We start from the raw sequence: 23,335 nt of genomic DNA on the forward strand, positions 1-23,335 counted from the left end.
TTTGTAGGTCCCTTGGTAAGGCCATTATTTGTCTCTCTAAATCTGTTATCCGTGTATGGGGCAATGGGTAATACACCTGCAGAGCTGAACTGTAACAAGGACGCGCGTGGAGGACGCGCGCCATCCCCCCCGACGTGGTATTCGGCGCGCGTCGTCGCCGGTCCTCTAGCCACGCCGCTCCTCCTCCCACGGCACTGTCATGTCTTGTTATTGCACACACCTGGTGTCCATTCCCTCATTAGGTTGCCTATATTAGTTCCTGTGTTTCTGGGTGTCTTTGTGTGGTATTGTTCTAGGTCTTTATATTGTGGAGAGAGGCACGTTCGTTTGAGCGTTTTATCGCCGTGTATAGCGTGCCTTTGTTGTATTATTATATTTTTGAGATACAGTTTTGTTTATCGCCTCCCTGCGTTTGGCTCCAAGTTCTTTGACACACTCCACTACACCCAGCCGTGACATGAACGTCACCGTTTCTAAACACAGCTTGGGTGTTTTGTTTAAATTCACAATATATTATATGTTTGAGTAGCTTTCGTAACATACGTTTTCATACTGTTCGTAACATGTTACATTCTAGCCAATTTGTAATGTATTATACGTTTTGGTAGTGCATTGTAATGTAACCTAAAGTATCATACCATACGAAATCATATGCCATAGATACAGTGGGGAGAACAAATATTTGATACACTGCCGATTTTCCCACTTACAAAGCATGTAGAAGTCTGTAATTTTTATCATAGGGTACTCTTCAACTGTGAGTGATGGAATCTAAAACAAAAATCCAGAAAATCACATTGTGTGATTTTTAAGTAATTAATTTGCATTTCATTGCATGACATAAGTATTTGATACATCAAAAAAGCAGAACCTTTGTTTGCAATTACAGAGATCATATGTTTCCTGTTGTTCTTGATCATGTTTGCACACACTGCAGCAGGGATTTTGGCCCACTCCTCCATACAATCCTTCTCCAGATCCTTCAGGTTTTGGGGCTGTCGCTGGGCAATACGGACTTTCAGCTCCTTCCAAAAATTTATGTTCTTGGGGTTGTACTCATCCTTCTTCTTCCTCCAAACACGGCGAGTGGAGTTTAGACCAAAAAGCTCTATTTTTGTCTCATCAGACCACATGACCCTCTCCCATTCCTCCTCTGGATCATCCAGATGGTCATTGGCAAACTTCAGACAGGCCTGGACATGCGCTGGCTTGAGCAGGGGGACCTTGCGTGCGCTGCAGGATTTTAATCCATGACGGCGTAGTGTGTTACTAATGGTCTTCTTTGAGACTGTGGTCCCAGCTCTCTTCAGGTCATTGACCAGGTCCTGCCATGTAGTTCTGGGCTGATCCCTCACCTTCCTCATGATCATTAATGCCCCACGAGGTGAGATCTTGCATGGAGCCCAAGACCAAGGGAGATTGACCGTCATCTTGAACTTCTTCTATTTTCTAATAATTGCACCAACAGTTGTTGCCTTCTCACCAAGCTGCTTGCCTATTCTCCTGTAGCCCATCCCAGCCTTGTGCAGGTCTACAATTTTATCCCTGATATCCTTACACAGCTCTCTGGTCTTGGCCATTGTGGAGAGGTTGGAGTCTTTTGGATTGGGTGTGTGGACAGGTGTCTTTTATACAGGTAACAAGTTCAAACACGTGCAGTTAATACAGGTAATGAATGGAAAACAGGAGGGCTTCTTAAAGACCTCTACATGCTTTGTAAGTAGGAAAACCTGCAAAATCAGCAGTGTATCAAATACTTGTTCTCCCCACTGTATATGTAAAATAGTGTACGTATTCCAATGAGATCAGGCTGCAACGTCTGGTAAATGTGCATCAATACATTTTCCAACAACGCACATACGGACACACACTCACACACATTTTTTCCTTGTCTCCAGATGTGTTTTTCAGTGGGAATATGCAGCTCTGCCCATAGCCAGCCAGACAGGTAAAATATGGTCCTCCTTCCTGTCTGTCTAAAGATGCCTTCAAGACAACTGAGAGAAATAACAAGATCAAATCATGATGACCGTGATCTTCAGAAATTGAAAGATCTAGAATAATTCACAAGCTTTCCACTTGGAATTCAGAAATGAAAAAAATACCTGTTAACCGTCCTAAAATGCTCCCAGAAAGTGCCTTAACGCTCGCAACAAGTCAAAGATTTCAGAAAGGAGAATTCCCTGTTGTTTTGAACACATCTTTACACACATACCCACCCACAGACACACACTGGAACATTGGACCACTGTGGAGATGTTGGAACATTCAGGAATTGGAACGTTGGACCGCTGAGGAGATGTTGGGACAATAGAACACTCAGGAGTTGCGGAGGATAGAATACTGTGGAGGAGTTGGGACATTCGGGAAGTTTGATGCAGGTAGGTCCAAAGCTTGTAAGTCATTTAGTCAGTCAGTCAGTTGGGTAGTTAGTTGATTCATTGATTAGTTATTCTCTAAGTTTGTTGGTTGGTCGATTAGTTCAATTGTTGAATGGTTAAATTCATTTGTTACACTGCCGATCAGATAGATGGTTTGCTTTACGGAGGTACAGTAAGGGTCACTTCACTAATCCATCCTGCTGTCTTTCACTAGTTTATTAAAACAATCAGTAAGTTTGTGTTAGTTAGTTTTTTGTCTTCTGCATCAATCATGATTTGTATTTTGTGTGTGTGTGTGTGTGTGTGGATACATTTGTATTCCCATGCGTGTGTAGGGATGACACCACTGATTGCCTGGTTGCTGGTGAATCTCTGTGATCTGACAGCAGGTACTATAATTCTGCACTCCAAGTGAACCAAGTTGTGCGGTGTGGTGAGGCTCAGGTCCCTTTTATACTTTCCACCCCACTTCGTTTACTTTTCTGGACAATTGCTTGATGTTGCTGTGAAGGCACTGATGGATGTTTTTCATTCTGAGATGTGGTAATCTGGCCAAGTTGGTAAAGTAATTAAGTTAACATTTCATTCTGTAATACAACAATTGATGCCTCTAAATCACCTGAACATTTGATACATTCTGCCATCACAGGACACCATGTCCGAGGAACAAGAATAACGCAGCACAGAACGGAGAGAGTAGACACTAGAAAGAGTCATGTTTGCTCACATCTTTTTAATGTCGAAGAAGAACTCTTAACTTGCAAAAAAAATTTATGATGGAATTTTGCGCGCGTGTATATGTTTAACTGGATAAGAGTGCCTGCTAAATGTATGTGTGGGTGTATGTGTGGATGTGTGTGTGTGTGTGTGTGTGTGTGTGCAGGGGCAGAGCGAGCTCAGCTAATGTGTCAGCGCTCCTGTGAGGAGTTGAATGTTCTGTTGTCGGAGCTCCATGACCTCCGCATGGTCACCACAAGCTTGCTGATCGACCTGGAGAGAGCTGTACGACAAACGCTGACACACAACGTCGCACAACACCGCAGTATTCAGTTTACCTTTATTAAGTCTCGTAGAAACCAGTGTTTGTTTCGCAAGCCCTGCATCTTACAATTACATATTGAATAATACAAATACAAAAATAAGCTAATCCCTCCTGCTGTCTTTCATCTTTGTGTGTGTGTGTGTGTTCAGACTGAGGAGCATGAGGCACTGCGTGTAGCCCTCTCTGAGCTGGGCAGTAATGTGGACAGAGAGGGAAAAGGAGGTGAAGAAGAAGGAGGAAGAGGAGAGGAGAGAGTGTGTATGCAGGATGGGCATGTGTATCAGCCAGAGGAGAGCTGGGTTTCGGACAGCTGCACATCCTGTACCTGCCAGGTGATTTTAAATAAACACACAGAGGTCATTATTCATTTTATTCCGTCAAGATAAATGTTAGACATTTGGCTTCACTACATTGTACATTATCCAGCTGAATGAAATGAAATAATCTCAAACGGGAGTTTGGATGAGTGAATCTGGCCAATATGTTGTTGAATGGGCTGCAACTAATTACCCCAAAGTACTCAAAAGTTCCCAAAACATATATGCTAAAAACCCATCAGTTCCATCAGAACCCAAAATAACTTTAACAGGGAATTTCAAGTCCACAGCATCTCTGCGCATGACATATATTATTAACATGATTTGTCATTTAAATTTTAATTCTCCTATAGTCAAATACAGGCATTTCTCTTTTTTTCTTCTATATTTCTTTAGGGATAACCAACAGAGGCCGAGGTTTTGTTTACGTGGTGTCCTAATAAACAATAAAAACAGTTACTTAAAAGGAGGACAGGAAAGATAGCGGGGATTGCATCTATTTTAAGTGCTTTCACTTTATTTAGAAAATAATTACTAAAATGATTTGCCACAGTTGCTCAAACACTCGTATTAGCATCGTCTACCATAGTCTTTTATTAACAATTTGGCATCATCTGTACATCACATTTGAAGTTGTACTGATCCTTGTACTGTGTGTGTGAACGCGTGTGTGTGCGTTTTTCTATGTAGGAGGGGAAGGCAGTGTGCCAGCAGGTCATCTGTCCTCCAGTAGCATGTTCCAGCCCTGCTTTCAAAGACAGCGAATGCTGCCCAGAGTGTCCAGGTAAGACACACAGGTAGACAGACAGGTAAAACGCACAGGAAGACACACAGGTAGACAGACAGGTAGACAGACAGGAAGACACACAGGTAGACAGACAGGTAAGACACACAGGTAGACAGACAGGAAGACAGACATGTAGACACACAGGTAGACAGACAGGAAGACACACAGGTAGACAGACAGGTAAGACACACAGGTTGACAGACAAGCAGAAACACTCACGCACACAATCATATTTGCAAATATGTATTTATCTGTATTTATGTTCATATGTGTGTATGTATATGTGTGTGTGCGTATGTGTGTATGTATGTGGGGGTGGGTGGGTGTGTGTGTGTGTGTGTGTGTGTGTGTGTGTGTATGTGTGTGTGTGTAGCATTAGGCAGTGAGGAAGGATGGTCCCCATGGTCGGAGTGGACAGAATGTTCGGTCACCTGTGGCAATGGCACCCAGCAGAGGGGGCGGTCTTGTGATGATGTCATCACATCTTGTCTTGGCTCCTCCCTCCAAACACGTGAATGCACTCTGGGAAATTGTGCCAACCGAGGTGAGGTCCCCTAATGCTCCTGTATTAGACATGCCAACTAACAACGCCAGAGAAAACAGCACAAGGCGCATGCTTGACGTGTGCTGTTTTGAGTAAAAAAAACTAGCCCCAATAAAGACTGCTTTATGGGAAATTGTTGTGTCCTGTTTTGAGTGTTTTGATTCATTATGCCTTTATGACTAAATGCTAAACCATAAACAGCAGCAACATCTGCTCAGTGAGAAAGCTCAATTGGTGGAGCATGGCAAATGCAATGCCAGGGCTGTGGGGGCTTTTCCCACAGGGGTTCAGTGCAAAAAACACAAGGCTCAGTGAACATTTGGGTAAGTATCAACAATCAAAGTCAACCCTGTGTGTTTTGCCTTAATGTCCTGAGCACAATGGTTTTGTGTGTGTGTGTGTGTGTGTGTGTGTGTGTGTGTGTGTGTGTGTGTGTGTGTGTGTGTGTGTGTGTGTGTGTGTGTGTGTGTGTGTAGTCCGTGTGGAAAGGGGCTGGGGTCTCTGGTCTCCGTGGTCGGCGTGCTCTGTGTCATGTGGCGCAGGTGTCATGTCGCGTGTTCGCCTCTGCGACAACCCCCACCCCCAGTACGGGGGCCTCGGCTGCCATGGCAACACCACAGAGACACATCCCTGTGATTCCTCTCCCTGCCCAAGTGAGTAAACAAGACAAAAGTACAAACAAACCAACCAACCACATGGGCGGACTGACTGACACACTGTACATGGGATTGTAGTTGCTGGGGCTTGGGGGCCGTGGTCCCCTTGGTTACCATGCAGCTTTTCATGTGGTGGTGGACTGACGAGTCGTCAGAGGGAGTGTTCTAATCCCGCCCCCCAGCACGGAGGCAGGAAGTGTCTTGGGGAGACGGCCGACTATGCAGCCTGCAATACACAACCCTGTCCAATAGGTAATGCACACACACACACACACACACACACACACTTTTCATGTTCATCAATTTAAGAAAAACCCATTACACACATTTTTATGAGGTCATTCACTAGTTGCATGTTTAGAAGGGGTGGGTGTGGCAGCTCTATCAACTTAATGTCAGTTCACTTGACAACTTACTTGATGCACAGTGGAGTTTTTCCTAGCTACTGTGAATTCATTCTTGTTGTTGCTTGCTCTTCTGGCTGGGTATCTGTTAGTCACTTCAACAATCAGCTTATACCATGAAACAAAATGGAAATTCAAAAATCAGAAAATGTCAAATTTGTATTTGATCAACCTTTCATCATCTGTCATCACGCCTCAAATGTTTTCTCTTCAACACTAACTAATTATTTTATAAATTTCATTACTGATGTTATCATTACTTGTTACAGGCTTATTTTTTATCAACTTGATGTGGGTATGTGTGTGTGTGTGTGTGTGTGTGTGTGTGTGTAGACATGTGTCTGTCTAGGCCCTGCTTCTCAGGGGTCTCCTGCCGCTCGTGGTCTGACGGTTCATGGGAATGTGGTCCATGTCCACTGGGTTACCATGGAAACGGCTCTGTCTGTGAAGATGAGGACGAAGTAAACACATACACACACACACACACACTTGTTATACTAGTGTGTACAGTATGAACACAAAGATAAAATCCAATTTAAAATCTTACTTTCGCTAACCCTTAAACCTAAAGCTGACCCTTACCCCTACCCAAACCCTACCCAAACCCTATCCAAACCCTACCCAAACCCTACCCAAACCCTACCCAAACCCTAATTCTTACCATGAAAAAAAAATTACTTTAACTCAAAACTGTGTGTCTGCTGAAGTGTCTGCTGAATTATTTAAAATGTGTGAGTGTGTAACAGTATGTGTTGCAGGATGTGAGTGTCCTTAATGGAGTGTGTGTTGCAGTGTGTGTTGCAGGGCGTGTCTCTCTGTAACTGAGTGTGTATTGCAGTGTGTGTTGCAGGGCGTGTGTGTGACAGAGTGTGTGAACACAGACCCCGGGTTCCACTGTCTCCCTTGCCCTCCCCGATACCGCGGCAACCAACCTTACGGCCTTGGACTGAAGTATGCCAACAACATGAAACAGGTGCTATGAGTGTTCTGGGATTGTAAATGTGTGTGTGAGCGTTGTGATTACAGTTTCTGTTTAGGATTGCTTCGGTGTTCAGATTGCAAGTGTGTTTTTGCGTGTTTTAATTATCACTCTGTGTGTGTTTGTTTAGGTGTGTGAGCCCCACAACCCCTGTAAGGATAACACACACCATTGCAGTCAGCATGCAGAATGTGTGTACCTGGGCTTGGCGTCGGAGAGTGGGTATCTGTGTGTGTGCGCCGTTGGTTATGCTGGGGACGGCTTCCTGTGTGCTGAGGATTCTGACCTGGATGGCTGGCCCAATCACAACATTCCCTGCCTTCGCAATGCTAGCTATCACTGTCGACAGGTACACATTTGTTTGTTCAAATTCAAAACACAGCAGTACGCCTCAACTAGCTAACTATTGTAGTACCAGACAAAACACAACAGATCTCAGGAAGGAGACTGACCGAACACCAGGTAACAATGTTTCAATTAGGAAATGCCTATTCTGGGAAAGCTCTGTGTGCAGTGGCTAAATTCAACCTGCAATCCCAAACAATGCAATGTCTTGAGGTTCTGGGACACGGCAAGGTCAAAAAATCTCCATCTATTACACGTTCGTAACATTTTTCGACTTTCTTTATCAGATTTTTTTCCCTGTATTGAATTCAGATGTTTCGTTCACGACCAAATTGTCTGCATTCGGGCGCAGGTCCATGTGGCTCCATAGGCTTCCAATGTCCGGCCACTGGACTTCCTCATGCTGTGGTTCGTGGAAATAGAGACCTAATGTCCCAGATTTATACTTCTGGTGGGCTATTTGGCTTCCGTGTCCATCTGTGGTTTCACTGTGCCTCTGTCTTCTGCTAGAGGATTCCTGCACTCTCCAGGAGGACTAACAGCAGCTGAACGCATCAGGCTTGTCAAGCAGCTACACTGTTGGCCAAACACTGCTCGGCTAAGTTGTTCTACAGAGTTGTTCAAGGGAGAATTGGATCCACGCCACCCTCACTTTTTTATATATTATTTAGCGCTTTTGTAGTTTTGTCAACTACAGGGTGTGGACACAATAATGGAGAATCCTGACATAGATCAGTTTGGGGTTGGATATGGAAGGACATGGAAGGTGTTTGAAGTCATCCCATTGTTCGTAGCACCCCTCCTGACTTCATTCAGTGCGGCATTATCAGCCTAGAATACAGAAAAACCACACAGGAACCATGTTTGCACCATAGGGGGCCCCTGGTCTGGGAAAATTGCCTTATGTTTCTTGGCCAATATTCAACCATGCTGGGCAATCATCAGACCCAATGACCCCCTCAACATGGCTGGCCATACCATTACCGATTCCCTTCCTTGTTTAACAGTTGGCAGCACACAATGTAGGCCAAGGACATCCTTTGGATTTCTCCAAATGTAAACCTGGATGTAGGAAATAGGGTGAACGATATCTCATCAGACTATATTACTTTTTTACACAGGGGTCCAGGTTTAGTGCTCCTAATACCAGGTTCTGTGTGCTTGTGCACTGAGCTCATCATCCTCTCCCTCTGGTCTCCGGGTGGCATGCATTCCTGCAAGGATGGCTGCTCCTGCGCTTTCCAGTACTAAGCCCTTCTCTGGTCCGATGACCGAATGGTGAAACCAACTCCCCCTTGAAGCGTGGATAGCATTCATTGACTGTTTCTGAAACCCTTCTGAAACCCTACTTTCAGATAGGTTACCTTGAATCCCACAGTGTTATCTTCTCAGGGCAGTCAGAGAAAACATTAGGGTCAAAAAGCAGTGCTGTCACTTTTTTTGTTTGTTTATTTGGCTAATAAACAAACAACACAGTGCTGTTTTTGTTTATTTAGCTGTCACACATTGCATCCAAATTCATAGACTTGCCAACCAAGGGTTCTTAGAGGGTTGTCTAGCCTGGTTTGAAAAATGTACCGTACATGTACACTGTTTAAATATCGAGGGTCTGCTGTCTATCCCTACTGGTCGTATCTAAGGGTAATCCTCAAGGTTTGTAACTTGCTCTGGACCAATTCTCTGTGTATATTAAATTATGTTGCTGTCCACCTCTCATCTAACTCTATGCCAATGGCTATCCAACATGGAACTCCCCCACCTGCCCCCGTCCACTTAAACTCACCCCCGTCCCTGTCAACCCGCCCCCGTCCACTTCAACCCGCCCCCGTCCACTTCCACCCGCCCCCGTCCACTTCAACCCGCCCCCGTCCACTTCAACCCGCCCCCCGTCCACTTCAACCCGCCCCGTCCACTTCAACCCGCCCCCGTCCACTTCAATCCGCCCCCCGTCCACTTCAACCCGCCCCCCGTCCACTTCAACCCGCCCCGTCCACTTCAACCCGCCCCCGTCCACTTCAATCCGCCCCCCGTCCACTTCAACCCGCCCCCGTCCACTTCAACCCGCCCCCCGTCCACTTCAACCCGCCCCCCGTCCACTTCAACCCGCCCCCCGTCCACTTCAACCCGCCCCCCCGTCCACTTCAACCCGCCCCCCGTCCACTTCAACCCGCCCCCCGTCCACTTCAACCCGTCCCCCGTCAACTTCAACCCACCCCCCGTCAACTTCAACCCTCCCCCCGTCCACTTCAACCCGCCCCCCGTCCACTTCAACCCGCCCCCGTCCACTTCAACTCGCCCCCCGTCCACTTCAACCCGTCCCCCGTCAACTTCAACCCGCCCCCCGTCAACTTCAACCCTCCCCCCGTCCACTTCAACCCGCCCCCCGTCCACTTCAACCCTCCCCCCATCCACTTCAACCCGCCTGCACCCTAAACATCCTCGCTCAGAGAGCGTCTGAGATTAATCATGTTGACACCTACACAACTGTTGATATCTGGTTTACCGCTCATTCTCAATCAATAATTTCCATTACTTAGTTTGCCTCTTTTGAAAAAAACATCCTGTTTTTAAGCCCTTCGAATGCACTTTGCACTGATGGTTTGTCAATGGCCATTAGGAATGCATTAGAAGGGTAGGAACATTAAATTTGGCGTCAGTCCTAAAGAGAGGTTTTTTAAGACAACACTGTCCCAAAATGTGGAATCCATGGTTATTATAACGGAGCGTGTGTTTGTGGTGACTGGCTGACAGGATAACTGCCCAACCCTGCCAAACTCCGGACAGGAAGACATTGACAACGATCGACTTGGAGATGCCTGTGATCCTGACGACGATAATGATGGCATCTTAGATATGAGGGTGAGGGGTGTTTCCTCAGTTTCTTTTGCCGGGTTTGTGTTTTTCCCACTGCACATGCTTGTGTGTTCCATTGTGTGTGTGTGTGTGTGTGTGTGTGAGTTTTTCCCATTTCCCATGTTTCTGTGTTTATTCCATTGTGTGTGTGGGTTTGCATGTGTTTATTTCATTGTGTGTATTCTTATGTACTTTTCCTATTTCATGACCAAAACTAAACATGGCTGGGGGGAGGGGTCCCTTTTTAGGTCAAGCCCCAGTACCTCTAAACCCAAGATATAAAAGCTTAGACATACCAGGAAGTCATAAAATAAAAGTTGGCTAGTGCACAAACATGATTTCTTGAAGTAATTTTCAAAGCTGACATTCTACATCTGTCCAATAGCACAAAGCCAAAGGGACCTGCAGCCAAGCACTTTCCTTCATCTGAGCTACAACGATGTCTAAGCTGATGTACCCGAACATAGACTTGTTAGACCGGCGGAATCTCTGGTCAGGCCTTCTCAACATGGTTTTCAATGTGGTGTCATCCTGCTCCCCAGGATAACTGCCCTCTCCGCTACAACCCTCGTCAGTTTGACTCAGACACAGACGGAGTTGGGGACTACTGCGACAACTGCCCCTTCACGTACAATCCGACACAGATCGACACGGACGCCAACGGGGAGGGGGACGCCTGCAGTGTCGACATGGATGGGGACGGTGGGTGTCCTTCTGTGAGTGTGTGTGTTTGTGTGTACGTGCATGTGCATTTGTGCACGCCTGTGTGTTTTTATGGATGCTCTTGGTGTCGGTATAGGTTTAATTATACTGGAAACTGTAGCTCACCAACCAAGGTCATCAGTAATATTCAACTGACAAGGCATCTTCCCAGAAATGTACTGAAAGATGATTACCTGCTCTTCCCACCTGTGCACATTTTCATTTCAACTTCATAGAGGTAAAACATGCTATATAAAATAAATAATCACTTAAATTTAGCCATAGAAATATCCAAATATGCACTGGATGTATCAAATCTTTAAAATGACCTGATTACATGCTTCTCACACCTGTTCCCATATCTACTACAAGTCCACATAATTAAGTCATTCTTTACATTTATCAGAAAATCCACAATAATCAAGTCATTATCACTGGTTTGTCACAGTCTTGATCAGAGCTTTAGGAAGTGTAAATGCTCAGTGGGCCAAACAAACAAGGAGCAAAAGAAAAAACAGTGCCATATGGTGGCCTTACACAGAAGGCCTACTGGCCAGTCTCCAGCTCACTGTTGGTGTTGCTGTTCACAAAGGCCTATAGGTCAGGCATCTATGTATGTCTTTCCTGCTGTAGAGCCCTTTTCCTGACAGAGGACAAAAATTTGGCCTCACTTAATGGATGAATGTCGGGATGCAATCTTCCTGCCGTAACAAAATAAGACATACAGTCAGTATTCTTTGACTTACATAGAGAAAATATCAACACTGAATTATTCTATGCTTGTGTGTGTGTGTGTGTGTGTGTGTGTGTGTGTGTGTGTGTGTGTGTGTGTGTAGAGCTGCTGAATGAGTACGATAATTGCCCCCTGCTGTACAATACCGATCAGAAAGACACAGACCTGGATGGAGTTGGAGACCTTTGTGATAACTGTCCTCTACTGCACAACCCCACACAGGTGCACGCACACACACTCACACACGCACACGCACACACACTTCAAATATGGTGACTGTATTTGAGGACATCTAGGGGCAGAGATAACACCTTCATTACACCTCTGACACAGCGCAGTACTGTAAGGCTAGACCCCTAAATACTATCTGAACCACAAGTTTGCATTGATAACCAAGGCTGTTCAGGCACAACGTCACACACACCCAAACACACACCATCACAGTTAAAACACATGCACACAATGGACAAAACATATTTAATCAAACACTGAAAAGCAGACAACACTTTCTATTGTTAAGATTTGTCAGCACGTTCTGTTCTTAAAAACAGTCAACACAGTTCCAAAAAAAAAAATAACAGCACGGACCTCATGAAAATAAAATCACAGGAAGCTGTTTGGATTGATGTATTTTAACCAGGTGTTTGTGTGTGTGTGTGTCTATGTAGACCGATTCAGACAGTGATCTGGTGGGTGATCAGTGCGATGACAATCAGGATGTTGATGAAGATGGTCATCAGAACTCTTTAGACAATTGTCGCTACGTTGCCAATAGCAACCAGGTTGACCATGACAATGATGGCCTCGGCGATGCCTGCGACCAGGATGATGACAACGACGGTATCCCTGACGACCGTGACAACTGCCGCCTTGTGCCAAACACAGACCAGATAGATGCAGACAGTCAGTACACACACCCGCGCACACACACACACACACACTCCCTTTTCTCTTTCTTTTCCATTTCCATCTCTTTCTCTCTCTCCCTGTCTCTCTCCCTCCCTGTCTCTCCTTTTACCCATCTCTCTCTCCCTTTACCCGTCTCTCTCACCGCATCTCCATCTGTCAAATCAAATAGGGAAGTCGTTTTATGGGGAGGTTCGAGTAGTTCAGCGGTAATTTCTCCACCGCAACTATGCTGTTGATTATTGACTCTCCTCAATCTTTCATCACGTTCCTGTCCAATACAGCATACAAATATAAAATATATCTTCAGGAAAAAGTTGTGTTTGCATGACATGAGAATGTACATGACAATTTATCACATCTGCATTTTGTCACATGCTCCCTTCATAGAGAAAATGTTTATCCCATTCTTGTCAGCAATCACATTTTATTAAGCCATTGCTTTAGAGGGGGGGGGGTGTACCACAGCTGATCATTAGAAGGGGGGGGTGTACCACAGCTGATCGTTAGAAGGGGGGGGTGTACCACAGCTGATCATTGGGGTGGGGGTGTACCACAGCTGATCATTAGAAGGGGGGGGGGTGTACCACAGCTGATCGTTTGGGGGGGGTGTACCACAGCTGATCGTTGGGGTGGGGGTGTACCACAGCTGATCATTGGGGGGGGGGGGGGTGTACCACAGCTGATCGTTGGGGGGGGGGGGGGTGTACCACAGCTGATCGTTGGGGGGGGGGGTGTACCACAGCTGATCATTAGAAGGGGGGGGGTGTACCACAGCTGATCATTAGAAGGGGGGGGTGTACCACAGCTGATCATTAGAAGGGGGGGGGTGTACCACAGCTGATCGTTTGGGGGGGGTGTACCACAGCTGATCGTTTGGGGGGGGGTGTACCACAGCTGATCGTTAGGGGGGGGGTGTACCACAGCTGATCGTTGGGGTGGGGGTGTACCACAGCTGATCGTTGGGGGGGGGGGGGGGTGTACCACAGCTGATCGTTGGGGGGGGGGGTGTACCACAGCTGATCATTAGAAGGGGGGGGGTGTACCACAGCTGATCATTAGAAGGGGGGGGGTGTACCACAGCTGATCATTAGAAGGGGGGGGTGTACCACAGCTGATCATTAGAAGGGGGGGGGTGTACCACAGCTGATCGTTTGGGGGGGGTGTACCACAGCTGATCGTTTGGGGGGGGGTGTACCACAGCTGATCGTTAGGGGGGGGGTTGTACCACAACTGATCATTAGAAGGGGGGGGGTGTACCACAGCTGATCGTTAGAAGGGGGGGGGTGTACCACAGCTGATCATTAGAAGGGGGGGGTGTACCACAGCTGATCGTTGGGGGGGGGGGGGTGTACCACAGCTGATCGTTATGGGGGGGTTGTACCACAGCTGATCATTAGAAGGGGGGGGGTGTACCACAGCTGATCGTTAGAAGGGGGGGGTGTACCACAGCTGATCATTAGAAGGGGGGGGTGTACCACAGCTGATCGTTGGGGGGGGGGGTGTACCACAGCTGATCGTTGGTTGGGTCTCAAGTGACGCATGTTATGTGGGATTGCGTTGGGACACTTAGATCCACTGTTAACACAGGCAGAAAAACGAATAATGTCCGTAAATAATATAAATAATGATGACATTCTTCGGTCTTAAGCACATTTAATGTTCACTGTACATCTAGCGAGGTTGTTTACACAGCTACTTCATGTAAAATTATAGATATGCTGCTAATCAAGTGCAAGACACACAGAGATCAACATTTTCCTCCAAAAACCTGCAGCTACGGTTAGTACCTACTAACACAACAGTAGACTCCAGTGTCAGTTGCTGCTGCTGTGCACAGACGGAGCGGAGAAACATGCTGGTCCACTAACTACACTCAACGTGGCAAAATGGATATCAACAACAAAGGACAGTCATGTCTGCTTCTAAGGTGACACGTTTTACTGACAAATATAAGAGTGGACATAAGAGACGCCAAAGCAAGGACACAAGACAGATATCTGGGTGAAAAAGAATGGAGTGGTTCCATCGTTTTGCCACAAACCTATTTCCTTGGGAACCTACAATTCGATCTAATTTGGTGCCAGAATTGTGCCTTGCAATAACTGGTGACAGGAATCAAACATTACACAGCCTGAGACTGAGCATATTTGAGCTGAACATCCAGATGCTGACCTCAACCATAACCTCAGTGTTGACCGGAACGTAGAATCCTGAACTCGCTTTGACTAATTGACCGTTACTCTCTCTGGCAATTGCCTGGCTTGCATTCAGCCCCCCCCCCCCCCTTTCAAGTCTCTTTCCTCCTCTGTGGCCAAGACTCGGTCTCACCGCGGTGAAAGTTATCAGTCATCCCCCCTCCCTGATGGAAGCAGCCCGTACATTCTGGAAACATCTGACACCTAAATCACAGAATGGACGCAATGACGCAGAGACAAATGTAATAGGAGCATGAATGGAGCCAAACTGAGCTCAAATGTATTGACTGGAAGAGAAGAAAAACATAACTGAAATATTTCATAGTATGAAAAAAATTAATTCAATCATGTGAAAAAAATTTATTCAAGCGTGGGAAAAAGTGTATGCTAAAATCATTAAATGGATTTTCACGTCCGATCTTAAAATGCCTTCGTTCAAACGCGTTTTTTTTTCCATGTTCGCTCCTTTTTTACGATTACAATTTCTTAACCACCTTCATTCGAATCAAGTTTTCTCAAAACCAAGTTTTGAGCCTCTATTGGCGTGGAGGCGGGGCTTTAACTGGGCATGGAATTCTCGCACCTGATTAGCCATGAATCACACCATTATGAGGTGAAAATCATAGCCTTTCCCTGCACTGCTTTCCCAATGCAACCTGTGGAGAGAATTTTAGGAATTGTATAAACTAGGCTAAATGTGTACATTTAAACATTATAATCAACTGTTATTCACAGGCTGCATCGATGTCACTGTTGCCATGGTCACAGACACAGAAATTGAGGAAAGTTTAATTTATTCAAGTGACTGAAGTTAGACGGGGGATAATTACCATTTGTTCTGAGCCTAATGGTTTGGAAACATCACAGCAAACAAAATCCAGCTAATGAGTTAAGTATAAACTTTTACTGCATTTGAATGTAGTTCTTTTTTGCCGCCCCAATAACGGAATTAATTTTACATTAAGAACAACTATTAAATGAACATCGGTAGTTATTAATGAGGTTAAATAAACCATAGCACACACTATATATTGTGTACTGATAGGCCTGATGAGCCTTGAGTTTGCTGTTTTTTATATGCTCCTGTTACTCTAGTTCACCCTTAATCTGGGGGGAGATTATGTTGGGGTACATAGTTCCTCCGGAACACGTTCAACTTTCATCAATATCTGTGTCTGAGACCATGGCAACAGTGACATCGATGCAGCCTGTGAATAACAGTTTATTATAATGTATAAATGTACACATTTAGCCTAGTTTATACAATTCTTAAAATTCTCTCCACAGGTTGCATTGGGAAAGCAGTGCATGGAAAGGCTATGATTTTCAACTCATAAGGGTTTGATTCCTGGCTAATCGGGTGCGAGAATTCAATGCCCAGGTAAATCCCAATAGAGGCTCAAAACTTGGTTTTGATAAAAAGTGATTCGAATGACGGTGGGAAGAAATTGTAATCGTAAGAAGGAGCGAAAGTGGAAAAAACATGTTTGAACAAAGACATTTTAAGATCGGATGCGAAAATCCATTTAATAATTTAAGCATATACTTTTTCCACGCTTTAATAAAAAATTTTCATACAATTTAATGTAGTTTTTTCATACTATTAAATATTTCAATTACGTTTTTCTTTTCTAACAGTCAATACATTTGAGCTCAATTTGACTCCATAGGGCACGTGGTGGTAGTTTTGCACCCTGTCATCTTCTATTAGGCATTAAAAACAGATTTTCTTGGTGTAACTCAATGTTCACTTTGAAGAATTTTCCAAAGAATCAATGCCAAAGCAAGCGTACATATCTAAGGACAAATTCGAGCGTGGTTCCATCGTTTTCTAACACACCTACATCCCTGTGATTTATCTAGTTTATATCTAGTTTTGCAATTCTAATGTTCCTCACAAAAAAAAAAATCAGGACATTCATTTTTATCAGCTCAAGAATAGCGCCACAATAGACAAACTTCTCTGTCTATATTTGGCAAAGCTTTCAAACGATGAGCTAAACAATCATCTCAATGTTGTTGACAAAATAAACAGAATAGGCCAATCTTTCTTTCTTCTTGGCCTTAAGAGAACTGCTCCCTTGATTATACTCATTGGTTTCTCACAAACACTGTAATGTCATTCATGCAACTGTACAAAAGCGGGCTCAGCTATCAGTGTAGCCGTGGTCACAGCACAGCCATGAAACATTTTTGTTCATCATGCCCAAAATGTTTTATTTTGACGTTCTTTTATGTGATTTCATCCTTCCACAAAGAAATTGTCATGCTTTGCTTTGTACCTCTCTTTCTCTCTCACTCTCTCTCTCTCTCTCTATCTCTCTCTATCTCTATCTCTCTATCTCTCGCTCTCTCTTTAGGTTACTTTCTTTTTCTCTCCGTTGCCCTCGGTCTCTTGCCCTCTTCAACTCTGCCTCCCTATGTTTCCTTCTGTAGGAGACGGTCGCGGCGATGCTTGTAAGGATGACTTTGACAATGACAGTATCCCCGATGCCCTGGACGTGTGTCCCGAGCACAGTGGCATTGGAGTTACAGACTTCAGGAAATTTCAAACGGTCCTGTTGGACCCTCGGGGCACCACCCAATCGGACCCTCTTTGGTTGATCCGAGGAGACGGCACTGAACTGCTGCAGGCTGCCAACTCTGACCCCGGAATCGCCTTGGGTACGACCCCTGATTTCTGACCTGTAACCTTAAAATACCAATGCTGACCTGGGTGTGTGTGTTTTGACCCTTCCAGCGGGCTGTCAGGTTTTGATGAGTTCAGTGGGACGTTCTACGTTCTACTGTGTTCTACTGTTCTGACTGTGTTTGTGTGTGGTCAGGTTTTGATGAGTTCAGTGGGACGTTCTACGTTCTACTGTGTTCTACTGTTCTGACTGTGTTTGTGTGTGGCCAGGTTTTGATGAGTTCAGTGCGGTGGACTTCAGTGGGACGTTCTACGTTCTACTGTGTTCTACTGTGTTCTACTCTTCTGACTGTGCTTGTGCGTGGTCAGGTTTTGATGAGTTCAGTGCGGTGGACTTCAGTGGGACGTTCTACGTTCTACTGTGTTCTACTGTGTTCTACTCTTCTGACTGTGCTTGTGCGTGGTCAGGTTTTGATGAGTTCAGTGCGGTGGACTTCAGTGGGACGTTCTACGTGAACACAGACCGTGACGATGACTACGCAGGTTTTGTGTTCTCCTTCCAGTCCAGTAGACGGTTCTATGTTGTCATGTGGAAACAGGTCAGTCAGATACACACACACTTGTTGGTACCATACTGTTAGGTTTTTACCATCTTGGTGGGCCCTCGCCATGTATAGTGAAAACAGGATTACACACAGGGTCTCACACGCTCCTACCTGTGCTTCTCAACCCTGCCAGGTCAGCCAAGCGTACTGGGAGAAGAGCCCCTCCAGGGCGTACGGGAATGCTGGCATTGCTATTAAAGTGATCAACTCAATCTCAGGACCAGGAGAGGCCCTTCGCAATGCACTGTGGCACACTGGTGACACCCTGCAGCAGGTACAAATACACACACACACAAACACACAAACTCACGCACGCACAGACGCACCTTCACACACATCTAATCGCAATTGTCACCTCCACGTGTGGGCTCTAAGGTTCGCACTCTGTGGCACGACCCAAAGAATGTAGGCTGGAAGGACTACACTGCCTACCGCTGGCACCTCATCCACCGTCCCAAGACTGGCTTCATAAGGTGCTAATAACCTCCCTAACCGTTAACTGCTAACGCAGGATTATGGCAGGCACCGCACAATCAGCGAAATGCAAGTACCCCTTCCCAAAATGTCAGTAAATATATGCTTTTGCCCTGAGGAATCCGATCGCCTCCAGATTTTTTGCATGCTCGATAAAGAGGAGCAAAAAAACTACATTAGTAAAGAACTACTGTATATTGCAATTTTCCAACATTGAATAAATTATACTTCATTAATGATGCAAGAGAACCAACTGAAATTACAGGTTTCTCACATTACAAAGGTGTTCCCCAAAAATTAAGTGAGAAATTCTTGTCACCCTTATTTTAAACACTTTGCCCACGCTTCCCTTATTAGTCTATAGTCTTAGTTAGAAGTCCTAGTTAGTAGCCCCAGTTTATGGTCCTAGTTAATAGTCCTATTTAGTAGTCCCAGTTTATAGTCCTAGTTAGTAGTCCTAGTTAGTAGCCCCAGTCTATAGTCCTTGTTAATAGTCCTAGTTAGTAGTCCTAGTTAGTAGTCCTAGTTAATAGTCTCATGCTGAAGGTCCTGGTTTGAAGGGGCCATCACAACAACATAATCCGCAAAGAGCAGAGATGAAATTGTGTGGTCCCCAAACCTGACACCCTCCGGCCCCTGGCTGCGCCTAGAAATTCTGTCCATAAAAATTACGAACAGAACCAGTGACAAAGGGCAGCCCTGCCGGAGTCCAACATGCACTGGGAAGAAGTCTGACTTACTGCCGGCAATGCGGACCAAGCTCCTGCTTCGGTCGTACAGGGACCTGACAGCCCTTAGCAAAGGACCCAGGACCCCATATTCCCGAAGCACCCTCCACAGGATGCCGCGAGGGACACAGTTGAATGCCTTCTCCAAATCTACAAAACACATGTGGATTGGTTGGGCAAACTCCCATGAACCCAGTGTTCCACGGCCCGGACGAAAACCACACTGTTCCTCCTGAATCCGAGGTTCTACTATCGGCCATATTCTCCTCTCCAGTACCCTGGCATAGACTTTCCCGGGGAGGCTGAGAAGTGTGATCCCCCTGTAGTTGAAACACACCCTCCGGTCCCCCTTCTTAAAAAGAGGGACCACCACCCTGGTCTGCCATCCCAGAGGCACTGTCCCCGACCGCCACGCGATGTTGCACAGGCATGTCAACCAAGACAGCCCCACAACATCCAGAGACTTGAGGTACTCAGGGCGGATCTCATCCACCCCCGGTGCCTTGCCACCGAGGAGTTTCTTGACTACCTCTGTGACTTCAGCCCGGGTGATGGACGAGTCCACCTCTGAGCCCTCATCCTCTGCTTCCTCAATGGAAGATGCGACGGCGGGATTGAGGAGATCCTCGAAGTACTCCTTCCACCGCCCGACGACATCCCCAGTGGAGGTCAACAGCTGCCCACCTCTACTGTAAACAGCGTTGGTAGGGCACTGTTTCCCTCTCCTGAGGCGCCGGACGGTTTGCCAGAATCTCATCGAGGCCAGCCGATAGTCCTTCTCCATGGCCTCACCGAACTCCTCCCAGGCCCGAGTTTTTGCCTCCACAACCACCTTTCACTCCAGGAAGGTCGGGTACTCTGCACTGCCATTTGGCCCGTAGGCACAAACAACAGTGAGAGACCTATCCCCGACCCGTAGGCGCAGGGAAACGACCCTCTCGTTCACCGGGGTAAACTCCAACACATGGCGGCAGAGCTGGGGAGCTATAAGCAAACCCACACCAGCCCGCCGCCTCTCACCATGGGCAACTCCAGAGTGGTGAAGAGTCCATCCTCTCTCAAGGAGTGTGGTTCCAGAGCCCAAGCCGTACGTAGAGGTGATCCCGACTATCTCTAGTCGGAACCTCTCAACGTCACGCACTAGCTCAGGCTCCTTCCCCGCCAGCGAGGTGACGTTCCACGTCCCTAGAGCTAGTTTCCGTGTCCAGGGATCGGGTTGTCTAGGCCCCCGCCTTCGACTGCTGCCCGATCCTCTCCGCACCGACCCCTTATGGTCCCTCCTGTGGGTGGTGAGCCCACGGGAAGGCGGCCCCACGTCGCTCCTTCGGGCTGAGCCCGGCCGGGCCCCATGGGGAAAGGCCCAGCCACCAGGCGCTCGTATACGAGCCCCAACCCCGGGCCTGGCTCCAGGGTGGGGCCCCGGCTGCGCCATACTGGGCGACGTCGCGGTGGTCGAAATGTAACTCATCATTAAAGGGTTTTTCAACCGCTCTTAGTCTGACCCGTCGCCTAGGACCTGTTTGCCTTGGGAGACCCTACCAGGGGCATATAGCCCCAGACAACATAGCTCCTAGGGTCACTCGGGTACTCAAACCCCTCCACCACGTTAATGTGGCAGTTCATGGAAGGGCCAGTTGATAGTCCTAGTTAGTAATCCCAGTTGATAGTCCTAGTTAGTTGTCCCAGTTGATAGTCCTAGTAACATGTAGTAGTCCCAGTTAGTAGTTCCAGTAGAATCAGTTAACGAGCCCAGTTTACAGTGCTGCCAAGCTGGTGCAAACTAACCTCTGTTGTTAAGACTTGTCTCTTCCGCCTAACTTATTTTTGTGTGTGTATATATGTGTAGGGTAGTGGTGTATGAGGGAAGGTCCATCCTGTCTGACTCAGGGGCGGTGTATGACACCACCTTATCTGGTGGAAGACTGGGACTGTTTGTGTTCTCGCAGGAACATGTACTCTTCTCAGACCTCAGATACACCTGCAGAGGTGAGGCAATGATGGCCAAAAATCGCACACACAAACACACACAAATGAACACACGCACACGAACACACACAAATGAACACACACACACGAACACACACAGATGAACACACACAAATGAACACACGCACACGAACACACACAAATGAACACACGCACACGAACACACACAAATGAACACACAAACACACACAAATTAACACACACACATGAACACACACAAATGAACACACAAACACACACAAATTAACACACACACATGAACACACACAAATGAACACACGCACACGAACACAAACAAATGAACACACAAACACACACAAATGAACACACACAAATGAACACACACACAAACACACACAAATGAACACACAAACACACATACATGAACACACACAAATGAACAAACGCACACGAACACACACAAATGAACACACAAACACACACAAATTAACACACACACATGAACACACAAATGAACACAAAAACACATCATACATCTATCATCAGCAGTAAAATTTCTTCTTTATGTTTTTTTTGCCTTCCAGATAACTGAGTCATGTCCTTATCGAGAAATTGCTTTCCACATCTCCCCATCTTCACCTTCCATCATTCCAACTCTCATCACCCCATCACCACCCTCTATCATTCCAGCCCTCCCATCCTCCCCTCATACTCTCCATCCCTCCATCATTCCAGCCCTCCCATCCTCCCCTCGTAGTCTCCACCCCTCCATCCCTCTATCTTTCCAGCCCTCCCCTCTTCCTAGAAGATGAAGGGAAAAGACACCACCCAAAAAACAGGATGATGCTGTTATTATTTCAATAGATAAGGCCAGAATCAGGGAGTTGAGGGAAAATGTGTGTCTGTGTGCACGTTTGTCTGTGGTAGCTGCAGTCCCACTGGAAGAAAATTGACTGGGTGTCTTTTCCTTTCTGGCTCTTACCAGAGCCGAATTCCAAAAGGAACCACATCAAGCCCTTACCACTAAACACAACCTCAAACCTTTGAAATCTGTCTAAACAATTCATTGGTGCTAATAGTGTGAGTGTGGATAACACATAACCTGTTAAAACCCTGTTATAAACTGGTTATAAACTTGACTATATAGTCAATAAGAATCCTGTTCGACATCTTGTAACTGATGATAGTCACATCCAGTCCTTTAATAAATCTGATCATTTATCAAATACAAACATCTTGTAAACCTGACAATGTAGTCACTACCACCCTGTTAGAAACCTTTATAAACCAGTTATAAACCTCTTCTAATCCTTTTGTTAACCAGTTATAAACCTGTTCATTAAGTCATTACAAACCTCTTCTACACATTTTGTTAACCTGTTATAAATCTGGTCATATGGTAATTACAAGAAATTACAACATATTAAACAGTAATGCATATTTATTAACACAGCGTAGTAACTATAAACAGGTTACAAACCTTGTTTTACTGTTGTTTTACCTGGTAAGTTTGACCTGGAATACATTCTTATTTTCAGCAACAACCTGACAGCAAAAACCTGTTCAGACAATGAGAATAATGTGTTGTAAACCTGTTTGTATAGTCACCACTAATGAACATAAAGCTGTTCATATAAAACCATGTCACAAACCATTTGGATTTTAAACCAGTTTGTATTTTTGGGGACTGGATATAGTAGAGTCACTGTCGCGCCAAAGTGGGTCTCCTATGTTTACCATGTTATTTATGTGCCGATATGTGTTCCACGTTTTCAAAACCCCCCACTTTCATACATTAATTTAATGGCAAACTGAGTTATGAAAGTAATTCAATTTATGGACTATGCATTTATGAACAAAATATTTCCAAACCAGCCCAAAACGGGAGGTTTAAGAAAATGTCTGGGACTGTATCTTAAACATTATTTAAGTATAACTGGGGAATATTTCTGATAATATGTCAAGTGATGATGTAAGTAAAATATCAGCTGAATATTTCAATGTCTGTTCAGTGTGAGGTGAATAGGTGTAGTGAATGTAATGTCAGATGAATGTCGTTGAAAATGTTTTTGTAAGACTCAATAATTGACAGTCAAAATTCTCTG

The 23,335-nt window shown here is 45.7% G+C and overlaps 1 protein-coding gene across 1 annotated transcript; it reads left to right on the top strand.

Annotated features, from left to right (window-relative positions):
• The first annotated feature begins 2,722 nt into the window (after positions 1 to 2,722).
• LOC105026310 (thrombospondin-2-like) lies at positions 2,723 to 21,822 on the top strand. Its single transcript, XM_029120506.2, has 21 exons — positions 2,723 to 2,770; positions 3,265 to 3,383; positions 3,573 to 3,618; positions 3,661 to 3,755; positions 4,431 to 4,524; positions 4,901 to 5,071; positions 5,548 to 5,724; positions 5,806 to 5,979; positions 6,465 to 6,592; positions 6,970 to 7,104; positions 7,241 to 7,459; positions 10,207 to 10,314; positions 10,851 to 11,010; positions 11,847 to 11,965; positions 12,412 to 12,646; positions 17,284 to 17,511; positions 17,945 to 18,075; positions 18,215 to 18,355; positions 18,457 to 18,554; positions 21,130 to 21,269; positions 21,815 to 21,822. The coding sequence occupies exons 2-21, from the start codon at positions 3,285 to 3,287 to the stop codon at positions 21,820 to 21,822; spliced, it is 2,706 nt and encodes a 901-aa protein (XP_028976339.2). The 5' UTR covers positions 2,723 to 2,770; positions 3,265 to 3,284.
• Positions 21,823 to 23,335: the final 1,513 nt, after the last annotated feature.

This window comes from Esox lucius, chromosome 6 (genome assembly GCF_011004845.1).
Source record: "Esox lucius isolate fEsoLuc1 chromosome 6, fEsoLuc1.pri, whole genome shotgun sequence".
Classification (NCBI taxonomy): domain Eukaryota; kingdom Metazoa; phylum Chordata; class Actinopteri; order Esociformes; family Esocidae; genus Esox; species Esox lucius.